We start from the raw sequence: 18,543 nt of genomic DNA, 5'->3' as shown, positions 1-18,543 counted from the left end.
TTACACATTGAAAACATATTGTCTAATTTTAAATTTATCTATTCATTTATTTTTATTTTTACAGCAATGTAGAAAGATCACACGCAAACACAAAGGGGGCGTTTGCTTATTTTCGGTGTTGCCAGGTTTTAAAAGTTTCCGTAAAACGCAGTTTCTCAAAGGTATGGAAAGGATTACATTGACGTTCATCAAATAGATACGGGTTACTTATAAGATTATAATCTTAATTTAATGTTATAACAAAACTGCTAAGAGTCTAACCTGGGAATTTAAGTAGTGCTTTTAAACGAGACAGTAGTCACTTGACCGGAAAGTGTCAAACATGGCAACATAGAGTTCCTCCTCCACCATTGGGATTTAAAGCGGGAAAGACAGAGACGTTTGTGATCTAAAAAGTTTGTTCCAGCTGGATAAACAGTCGTAAAACCCTCCTGCCGGTGGATACTTTGTTGTCACAGACGCGTAAACGCAGCTCCTCTGTTGTTTATTAATGTTAACTTGCGAAATAATGTAACGTAAGTTTAGCAAAGCAGCTAACCGACAAAGCTGTTTGTCCGCCGGGGAACCGTTGACGTTAGTTACGTGACGTTAGACGGTAAGGTTAACGTTACCGTCAGTTAAATATGATTAACGGGAGAACAGTAAACACTAACATTATGCTAACGTTACACTGTTAATGCTACTATTCAGACCCCCTTTTTCCTTCGTCTTTATCTTCTTTGTAAATAACCTTTTCTTTGTTTACACACAGACAAACAAGGACGTCTGGTGCTAATATTGACTCAAGGCAGCGTTTTCTCAATGAAAGAGATGAAATGAAGCCAAAACGCACCCAGAGGCGCACAGGACCCACATGGCGAGGTAATACTGTTATTAATCACTACTGGTGTAACTTTATAATAAGCGTTTTTATTACCGAAGCCCGTTTCCGTGTTTTATAGTTAACTTAAACTTGAAATGTAGGGTGAGGGCTAATTAAACCATAATTATTATTATTATTATTATTAGTAGTAGTATCATCAACATAATTATTGTCATTATTATCATCATCATAATTAATATTAGCTATTATTATGATGATGATGGATATTATCATCATCATCATTATTACTTTTATTATTATTGTTATTATTATCATAATTATTATGATGATTACTGTTATTTTCATAGTATTTTACTATTTCATTATAATTATATTATAATTACTATATATTATTATTATCATCATTTTTATTATTATTGTCATAATTGTTAGTATTTTATTGTTTTGTATTATTATCATAATTATGATGATTATAATAATAATAATTATTGTTGTTGTTATTATTACCACTGACTTTCTAATCTCATGTTTAGAAAAGAATAGAAATACTTTATTGATCTCAAGCTGGGAAATTGTTTGTTTTTGTTAAAACTCTGCTCCCAATAAAACTAAAAACATTTTCACGTATATTTAGAATATTAGATCCCCAGCTATTTTCACTTAATGACTTTCTGCACTTAAATGCAGTCATGCCCAATTTTTACAGTTGTCCTGTTGCTCTATTGAGGATCAATCTGTTCAGTGGTAAGATCAGTGGTTTCATTTGTGATTGATCACTCAGTTGAATAGTGACCACTGTTTCAAGCCCTTCAGCAGTGATTTACCGGTGGATCTCCCTCTCTCATTCTTGGACTTTACTGATTCCCTCTTTAGCGAAAGGCGTCAGTGCTGGTGACAAGGCAACGCTGAGCCAAGCTAAGCCGACATGTGTGCCCTCTCCTGCTCAAGTCAAACCTTTTGCTGGGAAAGTCTTTTTCCTGGATCTGCCGTCAAACAGAATAGCACAGACTTTGGAGAATGACATCAGAGACCTGGGAGGGGTGAGACAAAAACACATTTTCCACATCAGAATCAGAAATACTTTAATTATCCCAGGAGGAAATGGTTTCATATGTTGTTTTTATAGCTGTCAGAGAGGTTCACATCTTTGTCATTTCCCCTGTGTCAGCTGGACATGAAGTTACATAGTCATAAGTTAGACATTTGCGTACGATGCCTGAGTTTTGGTTTCAATATTTGCAGACAGATATATTTTCATTCAACAAAATAAGCCAAACTTTTCAAAGATAAAATGTTGGCTAAATATAAGCAGCAGCACAAGACTTTGTCTTACATTTTGAGGGTCAAATTCTAATTTAAATGACAAAATATCTGATCACAAAAACTGTAAACGACATAACAGCTTTGTTACTTGACAGTTTTGGATACTCTGCGCTATGGACACATTTCAGTTAGTACCAAAACTGTATATATGTTGGATTTCAACCCTCTCCGACACTATTTACATACTCTGTGTATTGCAGTTGGTATAAAAGTCTTAGAGCTTTCCCCCTAAACCATATCCTGTTTGTCACTTAGACTGTCGAGAAGTTCTTCAGTAAGGAAATCAGGTATCTGGTATCCAACAAGAGGGAGGCTCGATATGTGCATTGCCTCAGACAGGACTCTCCTGTCCCCAGCCCGGAGTCCGGCCCAAGTTCACCTCACCCTCAGTTGAAGCAGCACCAGCCTGGCAGCCGTGGGGACAACATCAAAAACAAGTCTCAGGGCCAAACAGACGCAGTGAGTTCTCTTTCATTGTTTCATCAAATTTTTCTCACTTCTTACCTGTACAATTCCCTTCCAGATCATTTTTACTAGTTATTAATGTCATAGGTTTTATCTTTTGGTTTTGCAGTTTGTTTCAAGTCGAGGGAAGTCTTTGGTGGAGAGAGTGGTGAAAGAGCAGGTTTGTTAAGTCAACACTAATGAGTTCAGTCAGGAACTTTGACTACTTGTGTCTTTTCTGTTCTAATTCTTTGTTTGTTTTCAGGAGAGAGTGAAAATCAACAAGATCTTGTCAAATGCTCTGGAGTGGGGTGTGAAAATCCTCTACATAGATGGTATGTTGTGAATAATGGTTGATGTATGCAACGCAAATTGATATATCCTCTGCATTATTTGAATGTTTAGTAATGACTTACTGTGTTTGTTTTCGTTTATGACACTCACAGATATAAAAGCATATGTTCAGAAGAAGAAAAAGATTGCCAGCAGCCAGTGTCCTGCTGCCACTACTGTCAAAAGCTTAAAGGTCAAAATTCTTAAATGTGTTCTTTGTAAAAATAGAATTTCATTTTTGTGTTGTTATCTTAAAAAGGATGGTTTAAACATGGTAAAATATTGTTTTTAAATGCTCTTTTTTTTTATTCTTTATAGGTCAAAGCTGAGCCATTAGCAAAGCAAGGCTTTCAAAAATCCAAAGGTAAATATAATGCAGTTATTACCCAACCATTGTTTTGGATGCTTTCTAAATAGATGCTCAGATTTAAAACTGACTATCAATGATGTTTGTTCCAGGGGGGCGAGTCAGTAAACCGTTCATCAAGGTTGAGGATTCAAGCAGGTGAGAGACAGTAGATCAAAAGAAGCAGACATCCTGTCTTGGAGTTGTTTACATCTATTGACCATACAATGTTAATGTTCCCCTCCTCAGACACTACTGTCCACTCTACCTGACTATGCCTCATACACCTGAGTTCAACCTGAAGACCATTCCTCCCTGTAGTCCCTTCTGTGTCGAGGACAAGGATCCCCCTGGGAAAAAACATCCAGGACACAGGTATGATGTTTCTTCTCTGCTTTGCTTTTAGCTAAATTAACATGTGGACACACAGTATTATGTCACGGTTACACAAAGATGACCCATTTTAACCACTGGAACTAACAAATCCCAACTGAAATTCTCCTTAAGGAGCAACAAAGATACTTTAACTAATGTCAAGTGCCCACTACAAGACTTTCAAAGTCGTTAGTTTGCTGTACTCTACACACTACACAACTTGTGTCTTTAAAAGTTTGTAGATCACGCCAGAGCTCCAAGCACAGAGCCAACACCAATTTGCCTCCGATCTGGGGCTTTTTGGGGGAGCGCCAAAAGCTGTCGACAAGTGGAAAATCACGGCTAAAGTCAAGTAGTGGGCACCTGTTGTTTTTTCAATCATCTGTATCTTTTACAGTGTTGTTCATTGATGTTAATGTCTTTTCTCAGCCAACCATGTTGCCTTGTTTTTGATTTATATCGCACAGGGAAGCCAAAAACAAACTGATCATTGTGGAAAAATTGAATAACCACATTTTCATCTCTGTATTTTGACACAAATCACTGCACTGTGTTTGAACTCTATTCTACTTATTCATCTGTAATTCAGTCAGATGTGTTTGGTGTCTTTTGAAACTTTAGGATCTTGAGTGGAATTTAAAGTTCTGTGGGATTGAAAAGTGCTTGTCTGCACAATTTGAGTTGGTACTGATGGGGCCACTCAATCAAGACTGAATGAAAAAGTATCAGAATGCAGAGATCCAAACTGTTTTCAACTTACAGTAGTTTTTTTTTTATTTGTGCAACCTCTGGGAACAGAGGTGCAAAAGCCTCATCCAGTGAAGAGCGAGCAAACGGCCGAAAGAAGATCAGAGACAAGAAACGAGGCGGCTACTGCGAGTGCTGTATGGTCAAATATGAGAATGTCACAACAGTAAGTTATCAATTTTGTAAAAGTGAAAACTGATTGTACAATAATATATGGTAATGCCACATAAGTCAAAACACACACGACAACAAAGAGTTAAAGCATGGTGTTTCAGTAGTAATCACTACACTGCTCAGTTAATTAGAACAACTTCCTTTTTTAAACCTATATACGCAAGTCTGAAAATGTTTTCATCAGAGTATACCTGTGTCTAGACGTCACTTTGCTGTCATTTTTGTGTGCGTTATGAAATAATATTAAATGAAAACTCAGCATCGAATAAACTTGCAAACTATTAAACTGCTGGTGCTAGTTGATCAGTAATTCAGCCTTTAACGATTTGAACACAGTGATATGTAAGGTTTATGGAAAACAGCAAAATATCCATACCATCTGTAGTGTTGTACAACACTATTGCCACTAATGTATAATGATACATGATATACGATCCAGTGTCAAGTAGTTTCAATTTAATGAGACTGAGTCTATATTGATGTATTTGTGCTATATTAGTTTCTAATGTGGCAGAATCTTGAACAAGGAAGATTTATTTTTGTACTTAGTTGCTTGTGTAATAGAGGAAATTGGCAGCTCAGTAGCCTCCACTGGTCGCTGTAAATACATAATTTAACTGGGTAATATTTCCCGTTCAGCATCTGAAGAGTGAACGTCACAAGGCTTTCTCCAAGAGTGACGAATACCTCGTGTTGGATGAACTGGTTTCAACTCTGCAGCATTGCAACTTCATCCACATCAAAACTCAAGTTAAAAGGTAATTTCTCCACGCTCCTTTCACAAGAAAGAAATGCATGTAAATTAAATTAGCTTCTGACAGATCCAGGTCTTTTATCTTTCTGCTACACTCTACTCATGTAATCTTTTCTTTGTTTCATGTTAGACCAAAGTGCAGTGTTTCCTCTGTTCTGATTGTTCCTGGACCATGTGGGAAAACTGCGCCAAGACACCAGGGAGCTCTCGAAACCACAGAGATTATTAAAGAAGAGCAGCACCGGACTGTCTATGGGCACAAGGGACCTTATTCAGGACATACTCTAGAAATCAGATCAGTTACTGGTTCTGCTCCTCTGATTCACAAAGAAGGGGAGAGGAGGAGCTATTCCACTCACACAGACAGACCCAAGAGCAAATCTCTTGCACGTAAACGGATGTGCAGACAGAATTCTTTGACTTCTTGCGCTCAAAAAAGTGAGCTGGCTCAAAGTCCTCAGCCCAACACGGAAACAGACCCCTCTAGAGATGAATGTCTTCCCTCTTTTCCCTCCACAGGTCCTCATGTCAACAAGGTGGACCAAACAATAACCGAAGACCTAAACAACTCAACCTCTCACTTCCATAATCACAATGTTCAGAGTGAAGCTTCCTCAAAATGCCTTAATGGTTTAACAAATCAACAAGAGGAGACTGATAAGAAACATGGTTCCTCAGTGCGTGAGGCTGTTCAGGAAGGAAACCTATTGCCTGACAAAATGACTGGAAACGTCCTAACAGAAAGGGAAGAAGCAAGCTTTCCTTTACAAAGCTTCTCTCCTGAGCGAAAAATACAGAGGAGGGTGAGAGTTTATAAACGCAAAAGACGGAAAGTAGACGCACATGTTGAATGTGTAAAACCAAGTGACATTCCCGACAACTCCATGCGTGAACTTTGGGAAATTTTTCAGTCAAGTGATGACATGAATGTGGAATTTCTTGGGTTTGAGGACTGAGAGTGGAGAAATGAACTGAAGGAATAAACTGCACTATTGCTTTTTCCAAAACTTCTATACATAACAAATTCTGCGCCATGCCACCTTGTCTTCAGTTTGAAGATGGCAGAGTGACGTGCAGTGGCTTATTGTTTCAGGGATGAAAGGCAGCTGTTGATGTGTGTGAATTTTGTTCACAGCATCTTATAAGATGTGAAACATTTATAATTCTCTTCACAGTAGCTTTAAAATGACATTTTGCAAAAATGTGTTAAATACATTTATTTAGCATTTAAATCATAAACTCAACACGCATGACTGTCAAAGTGGACTGTAAATAAAAAAAAATATTTGAAACTAATATATTCCCTTAAAATGTACAAAAAGTAGTGACATCTTGATATTGATTTGCAGCCTTTTTCACTTAAACCAAATCTCTGTTTAAAGTTAAAAATACTTTAAACAAGATGAGTTAACCTAAAGCTCCTTTGTGGGTACACTTGTAGTCTAATGTGATCGTATACATCATCTCTGCCGTATATTCTGCCTTTACAAAGATAGTAATGTTCAGTTTTGATTGACACAGAGGTTTGAATTGAACTCCATGTTTAGTATTGTCGTAGTTTGCAGTGGTGTTGGACTGAACTGGACAGCATTATATTGAGAGTTTACAATATTTTGGCCACACCATCTACGTACACCAGAGGGCCAGAATATTAGAAATTATTACTAACTGAAAAAAACAAGCTTTGCAAAAGTAGAATTTATGGCAGAACAGTTGAACTGGTTTTTTTATTCCAGTGTACAACATTAAGTGGCCTGTGTGTAGAATTCCTTGCTATTCTCCAGATTCATTGTGAACTAAAATATCTACCATTACCCATGTGTCTTAGTTGCCTCACTCCTGAAATCGTTCCATAATGTATTATTCATTCTTCAGTTTCAGACAGAAGATGTTTGAATACATTATCTATTATATAAACATCCAATCGGAATAAATGCAGTTCAGCCTTTTAAACTTAAACACACAGTAACATGTACATGCTAATATTACAAAATGCCTTTTAAAACAATTTCACAAATGTGATGCATTTTATTGCCACTTCAAATTCTATGAAATATAACCGAATTCATATTTACAGAAGTGTTCATTTCCATAGTTTCCACTGAATGCTGTTTGGTGAAAAAGGGGCAGCAAATGGTGAAAATGGCAGCTTTAGTCATAATAATTGACTATATATATGACTTGAATCTTCCCACACATGGTTGTATATGTATTAAAAAGACATCTTATTGTTGCACATGCTTGTTAATGTGACGACCTGCAGGTAGGATGTGTGTTATTATATATGACATTTTAGGGATTTTTCCTAAGTGCACTTTTCATGACCTGCCTTCATGTGCTTTTTCTGATGCATTAGCTCAGCGTCTCTCTTTCCCCTGCATTAAGAGCATTAGCATACTGCCCTTGTTCCCACTGCTCTCAAATGGATGGTGAATGGGAGTCTGCGTGACTTTTAAGAAAAAGACTTGAGCAATAATGTGTTCTGAGGTACAAGCACAGATGCAAATAAACTCGCAAAGGCAACGCTGAAGACACACATTATTTTTTTTCCTCCTCACACAGATCATAGTGCACAAACTGTTCCTGCCTCATACAAACTACGGTATACCACACATTAAAGGTCCATCCATTATATATACCTGTTTATGTTTTGCAGGGGCTGGAGTCTGAATACACCTACAAGCTTACATGTCTTTAAACTTGTGAGAGAAACCCTGCAAACACTGGGAGAACATGCAAACCTAAAGGCCCGAGCTCTGACTGGATGGGTTTATTGTCGTGTAAAATGTCTAATTTTTTTATTTAACAGTATAATTCCGACATAACATTTACATTTGAAATAGTTTTGGGCCTAGAAGAAGAATTAAACGATGCAAACTCCATTTGGTCCCCACAGTGTTACTGTTGAAACCATTTGAGCAGTCAGGTTCAGTTCAGTTCACTACACACTGGAACAGTTATTTTTCTGTTTCCTTTGTCAAAAGTTGTGGATGGTACTGATACCACCCTAGCACACTGATCAGACAATAAATGGAAGAGCTTGAAACACTGCAGCCCGCGATTGGTTTTAGCTTATTTCTAAGCGCATGGCTGTCCATGGTGCTTACATCCAGTAATAACCCCGCCTCCATTTGAGCAGCATATGCGGGGAAAACGCCAAACAACACGGCTCAATCTTACCCTCTGACCCCTAAAGTCATACACACTATGTCACAGACTCACCTTTGATCAATTTTCTCTTCAGGGACCTCCAACTGAAAATGTTAAGAACAGACTTATTTTGCCTTTATATACATGTTAGTTGTCAACTACAGTGTTAGAGATAACCGTGTAGTTAGTGAAAGATCAAAATCACCACTCTTGCTCACAATTGGCTCATGAATTAAAAACTATTCCCCATTGTTTTGGAGACCCTAGAACTCCCTTCAGGACCCCTGTGTCCCCAGACCCCTGGCTGACAAGCACTGCCTTAAACGAACCTATTTCTATCTTGAAGTTTTAGGAATTGCTTTGCTAAGGCAACACTATTGTGAAACAGGAGGCTGTTCCTATTTAAACCTGCTTTCATTTTGATGAGATGATTTATTCTTATTGCCCTTTTCATTGTCAGTCTGCTTGAATCATTGTACAGCATTTTGTTTTCCAATCTACAAAATATGACCTGTTTTGGCCAACCCTTCAGACAAGATAACATATTTGTAAAGGAGACTTTCTGCAACCTTAATGTATAAAATACTATATAAACACTGATGTGTGTATAGTGTTGAATAGTCTGTTGATGCTGCCTTGTGTCAACAGTTTAAAGGTTTTGTTGGAAATAAACATGTCAAATATATGAATGGGAGGCATCCCTGTTTATGCTTGGCTTGTTACCATGATTTTCTAAACATGTTTTATTTTTTGGAGTGACCCGTGGTGATAACAGGCAGATTTGGGCAGGGATGGCGCTCCTGCAGCAGTTTACCACGGAGGAAGCCGGAGGAGGCGGGCGTTGAGCCGGTCCAGTGGTCGGCCCGTCTCCACTGCTCGCTTATATTTATGCATTAGGCGTTTCTGCAGTGAGCCGCTGGATATTGATGTGTTTTAAGGAGGTGTCCCCAGTCTCTCTCTCTCTCTCTCTCTCTCTCTCTCTCTCTCTCTCTCTCTCTCTCGCTCTCTCTCTCTCTCTCTCTCTCTCTCTCGCTCTCTCTCTCTCTCTCTCTCTCTCGCTCTCTCTCTCTCTCTCTCTCTCTCTCTCTCTCTCTCTCTCTCTCGCTCTCTCGCCTCCTCCGTGCTGCTGATCCGCGGGGTCTCTGTGCGCTCAGACGCGCTCGGCGTTCAGACTCGTAAGGACCCCGATGGCCCCCAACCAGAGGGACTGCGCTAACCAGACGACCAGCGGCGGCTTTGATCTCCCCTAGCGAAGGCAGGACTCCGAGAGCCTGCTCCTGGAATACCGCATTGTTTTATAATTTCCACCAGGAGAGGGAAAGGTGATGGTGCTGATGATGCGCCCGCGATGGTGGATTTCCCTTTTGTGCATCTGTGGATTGATGCACGTCGGTCACCAGAGCATCCCTAATGCCCAAAATGGTAACTGATGCTATTTTAGATATTACATTAATTATAACGGCGCAAACAAAGCCTTAAATTCCCATTAACAGGCCTGTGTTTGTTTTGTTTTTTTGTATAGCTTCTGCCACTTCATGGTCTCCATCTAAAATATGCATGTAGCTGTTTCGTGTTATCGAGGCAAAAAGGACCAATCGACATTTCAGATGGCGGTGTTTGTGATAAATGTGTCTCTGTATCACCTCTGTTTCCCGCACGGAGGGACAGGCGGGTAATGAAATCGGTGTTTTCCTCTCTGTGCAGGAGACGCCTTGTCGAGCTTGAAGGCTCTTCGTGATGCAGGCAGGTTTGTCGGGAAGGAGGACACGGTGCCTCTCCGCCTGCTCTACAGCAGGCACAACCACAGCCAGATCACAGAGGATGAGCTCAGCACCAGGGTTAAAGCCGGCTCCGGCTCCACACAGGTAGCTTACATGCTGTTTTCCTTGTTGTCAGGAGGGAGAGAGAAGTGTGTGCTGCTCTCTTTTTCCTTCATGTTTATGTTTGCATTGATTCATCTCCTCCTCTACCCTTGTTCTCAAAGGGAAAATTAAAAATGAGTTAATTACTAAGAAAATAGAAGAAGCTTTTGCAAATTTAGGCAGGAACAGGCCGCTCTAATTGGACTGTTTACAGGTGCTATATGGGTCATCATTGCCTTCATATGCCAAAAACAGACCACCGCCTTTAAACTGATACCAAATATTCAGCTTAAGTTTTGACTGTAGGAAATCAGATATATTTATCTGGTCAACCGGGAAAATTAATAATTTAGTGATAACTTGCATCTTGTGTGTCCAGCTAGGTTGCTGTCCCAGCAGCTGCCTCACCATGCCCGTGTCCCATCAGCAGCTTTTTTCACTTTAGTCATGAATGAAATTCACCAGAGAGTTAACTGTTAGAGCCTGATTGATTAATCTGAGTGGACAATATTATCAGTGGTTGTCAGCTTATTACAGATATACTGTGTCAGTGTATATGACAGCCAGTATGTACCCGGAAGCTGCAGTATAGAGAAATGCCAAAGTTACACTATTTTTAAGGTAAATTAAAAACAGTGTTGCCATAACAATCTGTCCACCAGAGAGCACTGATGTTGAAATTTGTTTTCCAAATATGTTGTTTTATGTAATGTGTTTATGTTAAACCACTTGGCTGATCACTATCACTCAAATATTTAGATCGCAGGGATGTACGATTTATATTATGTGTTATTCCAATAATGAAAATATAGCAGATTAATTATACAAAGCCAAATGCTTCATCGACCTAACAAGCACAGAATCTATACACTCTGATACAATGGGTGGTGGTATACATGTTTAAAGTTGGTTTGCGATCTGCAGGTTAATCCGTATTGAGTTTACATTTAATGTGTTATTTGACAGATGATGTCAAAAAAGTTAATTTGCAAGATGTGCAAGGAAATGAAATTATTGGTCATCTTATCTGTATCGGTCATGAGAAGCAGGTAACAATAGGTTATATAATCCGTATTGTGCATCTTTACAATATCTGTATTTGCCTGAAGAATCCAGCATCTTCTTGTCTGTAATAGCTGAATATCTGAATATTTACTGTGGTAATCTGCAGGATATGTGTTGTAAAGAGGGATGGAGTCCCAAGATCATGTATTCCTTTAAATATGTATACATTAATTCACAGTTATTTTATTTTGCAAACAAAACAATGTAGGCTCATAGAAGGCTATCCATTGGGTTACACTTGTTTTTTCAGTTGACACGTACCTAATTAAACCATTTAACAAAATTATGCAGACCCAATGGACAAAACAACGTTATTTGACAAGAAAGCCTACTAGTCCCATTTGGCCTCGTCTGTTATAACCAATACAGTACCGTAATATTCATAATCACTGTAAGTGTGTTCACTGACTCAGTTCAGTGAAGCAGCGTGTCTGCTGGGTTCATTTCAAGAGATGAGTCAATTAGCTTTGCGCAAACCTGTCATGCGTTTTTAATTTGTGCGGCTTAGTTTTGTGTAGGCTAGCCTATTCAGGGCTCAGAGAGTGGAGAGGGCCACAGATGGTAGCAGGCAGGGAGGTGTTAACCCTTTGTCTCTCTCACACCTCAGGCCGAGCTGCAGCCTGATGGGTAAACAGGCTAACAGGAACCATCTGCTATCGGATATAACTCTAATGTTTTCATTTTGAAGCTACTCTTACCTTTCCTAACTCTTTCTGAATGACAGTTAGAGCAAGGGAGATCATTTCTGCACAGCAGATTTTTACTTTCTACACAGATTCTTAAGAAGACTCGAATTGTGTCACATCATGCCTGAAACGTACCTACTAAAAGTACCTTCACTGGAGCCAGTTTAGATAAGAAATGTGTAATGCCTGAATTTACAGCTCAGGAGAAAATGGTATTGTGTCAGCTTATGGTTTTTAAACTAACAGCAATCAGGTACGGCCTGACAGTTCTTATTATGCTGCAAAATATACATTCCTAGTGAGAAATAGATCCAGGGTAGGATGAGGGGGAGACAGCTGCATCTTTGATCAGATGTTTTGATGTTCCGAGCCTCTTATTCTCCAAGAGTTGAATCGGCAATCAGTTGTGATGTCACTTGTACAACGTTTGATCAGTTATTTGGCTTTTTTTTAGACCAACAGCCTAAAAACAAATCTGTCAAATACTTCTGAAAATGTGTGACACACAGATATTTATAGACTTCTGCTGCCTATTTTCAGTCTCAGACACAAGTGGCTTCAACACTGAATGAAGAGGGGAGTTTAGCAAAGTGCTCATGTTGTTTTGGTGAAAACAGGCGTGTGTGTGAAGAAGACTCAAGTGTGTGTTGGATTGTATGTTTGCCTAACTGCCTCTCTGTCTGTGTGCAGTGCTTTGATAGCACTTACAGTCATACTCGGACAGTCATGAGTGGAAAGTCCGGCTTGCTATAACTCAGAAATCAATGTAAGAAGAGTCAGCAGCGGCCTCAGAATATTGGCCCGGCTCAGTCAAGCTGGGATGTGCTTTCATTAAACACAATTACTGGTACCTCCTCCCATCATGGATCCAATCTGCCAGATAAGATTTCATCACAAGTGTGCCATGGAAAGGGATTGCCCTTTATACATGCTAACACTCACAACCGACACACACCCTTTTACTCGCTCATATATGCATTGGCCATGCACAGACACACGCCTACAAACAATTGAGTCTGTGGTCTATGGGGACCTCACAGGCTAAGGTCATCCATGGGTGAGCACAGAGGCACATCTTGAGATGGAAACAAAAAAAAGACACACCCCTCCTCCCCTCGTTGTCATGCCGTGTCCGGTCTGAAATGAAGGCAGCCTGCGGGCAGAGTCTGGGGGAGGGTCAGCTGTTTTTTAGCTCAGCTCTGGGATGCCCCTGGACCTGCACAGGAATGATTGTGGGGAGTTCTCATTGACCCTAGATTTGTAATAAGGCTTGCACCATATGTGCCCAGAGCTGGGAATGAATCAGACCCTCTTCCAGCTGAATCAATCACACACAGCACATGCAGCCAGTGAAGAAAGCGCATTTGAAAATATGATTCAGTATGGGTTTAAGAATTTAAATAAATTCTTGGCTTTGTGACACCAACAAACCCAGTCTGGTAAACAGAAATGCCCTTGGTGTTCAAGGCAATATAATATGTTCATGTTCAAGTGTGTGTTTGTGTGTGAGGGGGCATTAGTAAACTTAATTCTGATTTGTAGCATTGAAGTGTTGCATGAGATTGCTGTGCTGACCCGTTCTCTCGCCCAATACATTTCATTTTACTGTTGGCGCGTTGTAAACTATGACTAATTAAGTAAAACTGAAACTTGGATCCTTTCAGAGGAAGATAGTCCTTGATGCCTTCATGAGAACAGTCTTATTCTTCCTGCTGATTGTTGCTAAAAAAGACAATACAGCCACACGTCAATGTTGATGAGAATTGATCCCTGCATATGATAACGGATTGATCCATGAATATTGTAATGGCTGCCTTTAGTCAACGTAAATAACCTGTCTTCTCTGCTGTTTTTAGGTGAACCATGTGGCCCAAGCAAGCTTTCAAGTTGATGCTTTTGGCAGAAAATTCATCTTGGATGTGGAACTGAACCAGTGAGTATTACATTATCCAATCTCCCTGCCTGGATAACTAGCTAATAGATATCTGTCTGTCTGTATAGCTGCCTGATGGTCTGGCGTTCTCAGGATCCTATGTCTCTGGATATGATATGGGTTAGTTTTGCAGTTCAAAGGAACAAAGGGATATGGACATTTTAAATGCAGTATGAATGGTAAAAATCTGTTCAGCCACTGTGGAGATATCGCTGTCAAGAAAACAAGTCAAACAAATTTGAGGGCATAGGTCTCAAGGAGTAAAACATCCGACTACGAGCTGTAGGTGGGAGATTTCAACATATTGACCCAGGGAAACAGTATACATTGAACATTTGACCTCTGGAAAAAGCATGGCTGAGAACATGAAACCCTTTTGAAAGGTCTCCTTAATGAGTCATATTAGGTGGACATTGAAATAGGGAACAAAGACAGACCGGAAGCATATCGATGTTCCCAGCTCTCTGTTTGGCTTAGCTAATAGTGATCGGTCTGTCAGGATATCTGACAATCACAATGTCAAGGAAGGTGGGTTATTTTTTTATTCCCTAAATGTAAATGTAATTCCTCTCAGGCCATAACAACACTTTTTCTTGTTTTGTGTAAAACCCCGACTCCAGTATTTTAACAGATGTTGGTCATTGTAGTTCTTCTGGACAGAGGTCATAGTTTCCTGCTCTCTGCTGTTTATTGGCTGTTTTTGGGAATGCACTCTTAGGACATAAATATCTAATGCTGGTGTGTGCCGAAGTAGGCAATTGTATAAATTAATGTATATGTATCTATGTGTGTGCATGTGTGTTTGCAGCAGGTCAGTTATTGTGTGTGTGTTTGTGAGTGTGTGATTTAGAGCCCCCTTCATAATAGGAAGTGATTTACGGTAAAGGCTGGAGCACTGCCCTGTCAGACACTGATATTGATCACAGCACTGCTGATGGAAAGCGAGCAACTCTCCCTCCTAATTTTCTCTCTTGCTCTTCCTCCGTCTCTCACTGTCTTTTTGCCTCCACCTCATACAAAACCATTCTTCTTCTTCTTCTTCTTCTTCTTCTTCTTCTTCTTCTTCTTCTTCTTCTTCTTCTTCTTCTTCTTCTTCTTCTTCTTCTTCTTCTTCTTCTTCTTCTTCTTCTTCTTCTTCTTCTTCTTCTTCTTCTTCTTCTTCTTCTTCTTCTTCTTCTTCTTCTTCTTCTTCTTCTTCTTCTTCTTCTTCTTCTTCTTCTTCTTCTTCTTCTTCTTCTTCTTCTTCTTCTTCTTCTTCTTCACACCTTTCCGTGTTTGTTTTGTTTCTGTTTCCCTCTGTCACTTTTGAGACCATGGCTTGTTTGTCCTATTTAGCCCAGAAACAGAAAGCCTGTGAACACACATACAGCGCCGCTGCTGGCTCACCACAGTGGAAGTCACTCCCCTACTGAGTAAACGTTACATCAGAGGAATTCCCACGTTTAGAGGATACGTTTCTGTGAAACCTGCAGCCCACTGTGTGACGCATCAACTGGTCATAAACAGAAACGTGTCGTCTGCACACGACGGAGCAGACCTAGATTAATGTATGCACACGCTGTCACACAAACACCAGCACTTGGTGTGATGCCGAGTCATTATTCATGTGTGACATTGTGTGCATAGGGTCGATCAGAATGTTGAAACATTACAGTGAAATCCTGTTTTTAGCTTTCTGAGAGTGAAGTAGCCTCAATCCAGACAACTCTGGGCAACAGTTTGACATGTGTGGTTCTGAATAAGAATGAGAGACTGAGATCAGTGCGATAGAGCATTGCACTGTGTAACATTCATCTCTTTTCTCTAAAAAAAATCTTTGCACTTTTTGTAAATCTTGTAATTTTTAAACAAAAATATCAAACACTTTCCAGTTCCAGCTTCTTGTGTTTGAGGATTTTCTGCTTTTCTTTGATCATAAACTGAATACTTTTAGGGTTTGGACTGTTGGTTAGGGAAAACGAGCAATTTGATGACACCCCTTGAGCTTTGGGAAACTGCGATAGTAATCATACAATTGTTTTATGATCGGTCAATTGATAGAAGATTAATCTGAAATTACAACTGTATTTTGATAATCAGTTAACTTATCAAGCAAACTAGCCAAAAAAAATGGTGGTTCTAACTTCTTAAATATGAGCATTCACGGCTTCTCTTTGTTTAATATAATTGCAAATTAAATATCTTTGAGTTTTGGACTGTTTTTGGAAAAAAACCCAGAAATTTCAGGCCCTGAGAAATCAAATTCAAACTGAAAAAAAGAGAAAGACATTCTTTTTTGGCTTATAGTTTTCCATCCCTCATGGTGGCAGATCTCCAGTCTGTCTCTGTGGAAACTGGAGAGTACACAGATTCCTCTCCTCTCTCATCATCATCATCGTTCTCTACCTCACTTCTCTGTGAACCGATCCCCCGCTTGACAGTCACACTGATTTTGTTTACAGATGGCTTTCATGCCAGACAGATTAAACCCGGTTGATGTGTGTGGGCGCAGGAGTGGGAGGTATTTTAGCTGAATGGGCCAACATTTGTTTTGTTTTTTGACCTCCAGTAACAAAACCTAGTTCTCTCATTTTGATCAATGACTGACTTTGCCGCTGTGTATTTTTTTGTGTTTAAGCTTTGGTTGTGGCTGTTTCTCTAGTGCTGCAGTACATATTATCATAATCATCTCCTCTGAGCAGCCTTCTCAGAGTCTTTGCCTATAAGGCTGTAGACAGTGAATAATAGGAGTGTAGGCGTTTGGTTATAAAATCATATGTCCTCTGAATTGGACACATGTTAGTTGTTATGTGTACATTTTCAGTTTAATACTCTTTATTTCACATGTGACTAATTCACTTGGTATGTGTTTTCCCCACTAGTTTCTTAGCAATGCTAGCAGCTCTATGGATTGTTGGACGCTAGGTCCACCCCTTTGGTCCAGACATATCTCCATAACAATGAGAAAGATTGCCACGGCATTTTGATCCCTGGTGATTAACCGTACTGACTGAGGTGATCTTCTGACTTTTCCTTTAGCGCCACCATGATGTGAAAATTTCAGTTTGTTCAGTACTTTGTCTTATGACTGTACCTGAAAAACAGATAGACATTATAGCTGCCTATCATGAGCATGCTGGTGTTATTTACAGCCTCACAGAATTGCTAGCATGACTGAAGACCAGTTTCTTCTGCTACTTATTATATTACAGTGTTTGTTTTACAAAAAAATGCATTGCATGCTATAACACATCATCCATCCATCCGTCCGTCCATCCATCCGTCCATCCATCCGTCCATCCATCCATCCATCCATCCATCCATTCATCCATCCATCCATCCATCCATCCATCCATCCATCCATCCATCCATCCATCCATCCATCCATCCATCCATCCATCCATCCATCCATCCATCCATCCATCCATCCATCCATCCAGGGTCATGCAGGCTGCCTATCCCAGCATGCACTGCACAAGAGGCAGGGTAAAACCTTAAGATGTTACTGTCCTATCACAGAACCTGCACAGAGACATTTTGCTTGGATGAGAAATTAATCAAATGAGTATCCTGTATGGTGAGAATATTCAAGAATATTATCTTTCAGGAGAAAAATGTCATATTGACACAAGTCACCCATCTGAAGTGTGCCAGTCTGTGGAGAGGAAGTCAGAGGGGGTTGGTGGGTCATGGGGTCTTTATTCCCCCCTTTGTCTTTGTCTTCCTCTTACTCCTCCATCTCAGCGGCCGACTGCAATTTACCATTCATGGGACTGGAGTGAGCAGAGAATGTGCACAGAATGGGGGGTTGCCTCTTTTTTTAAATCATCCTCAACCCCAACCTCAGCACACACACACACACACACACACACACACACACACACACACACACACACACACACACACACACACACACACACACACACACACACACACACACACACACACACACACACACACACACTCACACTCACACAGACAAGTCTCCATCCTTGATTGCCTCCACCCTCCACGCCCACTCTCTATTCAGCCATAACCCTACTACCCCTTTTCCCCTCACCCCTCCCACCTGCTCTTGCTGAATAATAGATGGTGCTTTAAGATTAAAGAGGTGTGTGTGTGTGTGCGTGTGCGTGTGTGTGTGCGTGTGCGTGTGAGTGTGCGTGCATGTGCATGTGTGTGTGTTTGTGACGGTTTCCGGCTTGTCCATCATGAGTTGAAAGGGAAACACTGAGTAGGGAAGTCATATACTGTATGTTCTATGTGATTAGATAAGTTGTTTGATAATTCAGCGAACCGAACCACTAAGTGTAGGGTGGGGCAATACAATCAATATTACAATAATTTCCTACTTTTTGATGTATCATTGTAATATATCGACAGAAAATTCTTCAGCCAGAGTTTTAATAATTGACTCATCATTTAACTGATTTTTATCAAGCAAATATGCCGAAATATTTCACCTTCAAACTTTTCAAATGTGAAGATTTGTTGTTTCTCTTTTATTTCTATACAATTAAACAGAATATTATTGGAGTTTGGACTGTTG

At 39.8% G+C, this 18,543-nt stretch overlaps 2 protein-coding genes across 2 annotated transcripts in view; both read left to right on the top strand.

Annotated features, from left to right (window-relative positions):
* Positions 1 to 1,512: 1,512 nt before the first annotated feature.
* dbf4 (DBF4-CDC7 kinase regulatory subunit) lies at positions 1,513 to 6,275 on the top strand (the record flags this gene model as incomplete). Its single annotated transcript, XM_083917823.1, has 12 exons — positions 1,513 to 1,567; positions 1,697 to 1,863; positions 2,402 to 2,605; positions 2,721 to 2,771; positions 2,856 to 2,925; positions 3,037 to 3,116; positions 3,242 to 3,287; positions 3,383 to 3,428; positions 3,519 to 3,644; positions 4,443 to 4,557; positions 5,205 to 5,323; positions 5,450 to 6,275. The coding sequence occupies 12 exons, from the start codon at positions 1,513 to 1,515 to the stop codon at positions 6,273 to 6,275; spliced, it is 1,905 nt and encodes a 634-aa protein (XP_083773949.1).
* Positions 6,276 to 9,647: 3,372 nt separating this feature from the next.
* adam22 (ADAM metallopeptidase domain 22) overlaps positions 9,648 to 18,543 on the top strand; it is a gene marked incomplete at its 3' end in the record, with an annotated part of 59,624 nt that continues 50,728 nt past the window's right edge. Inside the window, exons 1-3 of the mRNA XM_083918884.1 lie at positions 9,648 to 9,891; positions 10,174 to 10,334; positions 13,939 to 14,015. Of these exons, the coding sequence (XP_083775010.1) occupies positions 9,795 to 9,891; positions 10,174 to 10,334; positions 13,939 to 14,015 (335 nt within the window). The 5' untranslated portion in view covers positions 9,648 to 9,794. The remainder of the gene's footprint in view (positions 9,892 to 10,173; positions 10,335 to 13,938; positions 14,016 to 18,543) is intronic.

The sequence above is a fragment of the Echiichthys vipera genome, assembly GCF_963691815.1.
Source record: "Echiichthys vipera genome assembly, chromosome: 8".
NCBI classification, from domain to species: Eukaryota; Metazoa; Chordata; class Actinopteri; order Perciformes; family Trachinidae; genus Echiichthys; species Echiichthys vipera.
This window is presented reverse-complemented; position numbering and strand designations above follow the sequence as displayed.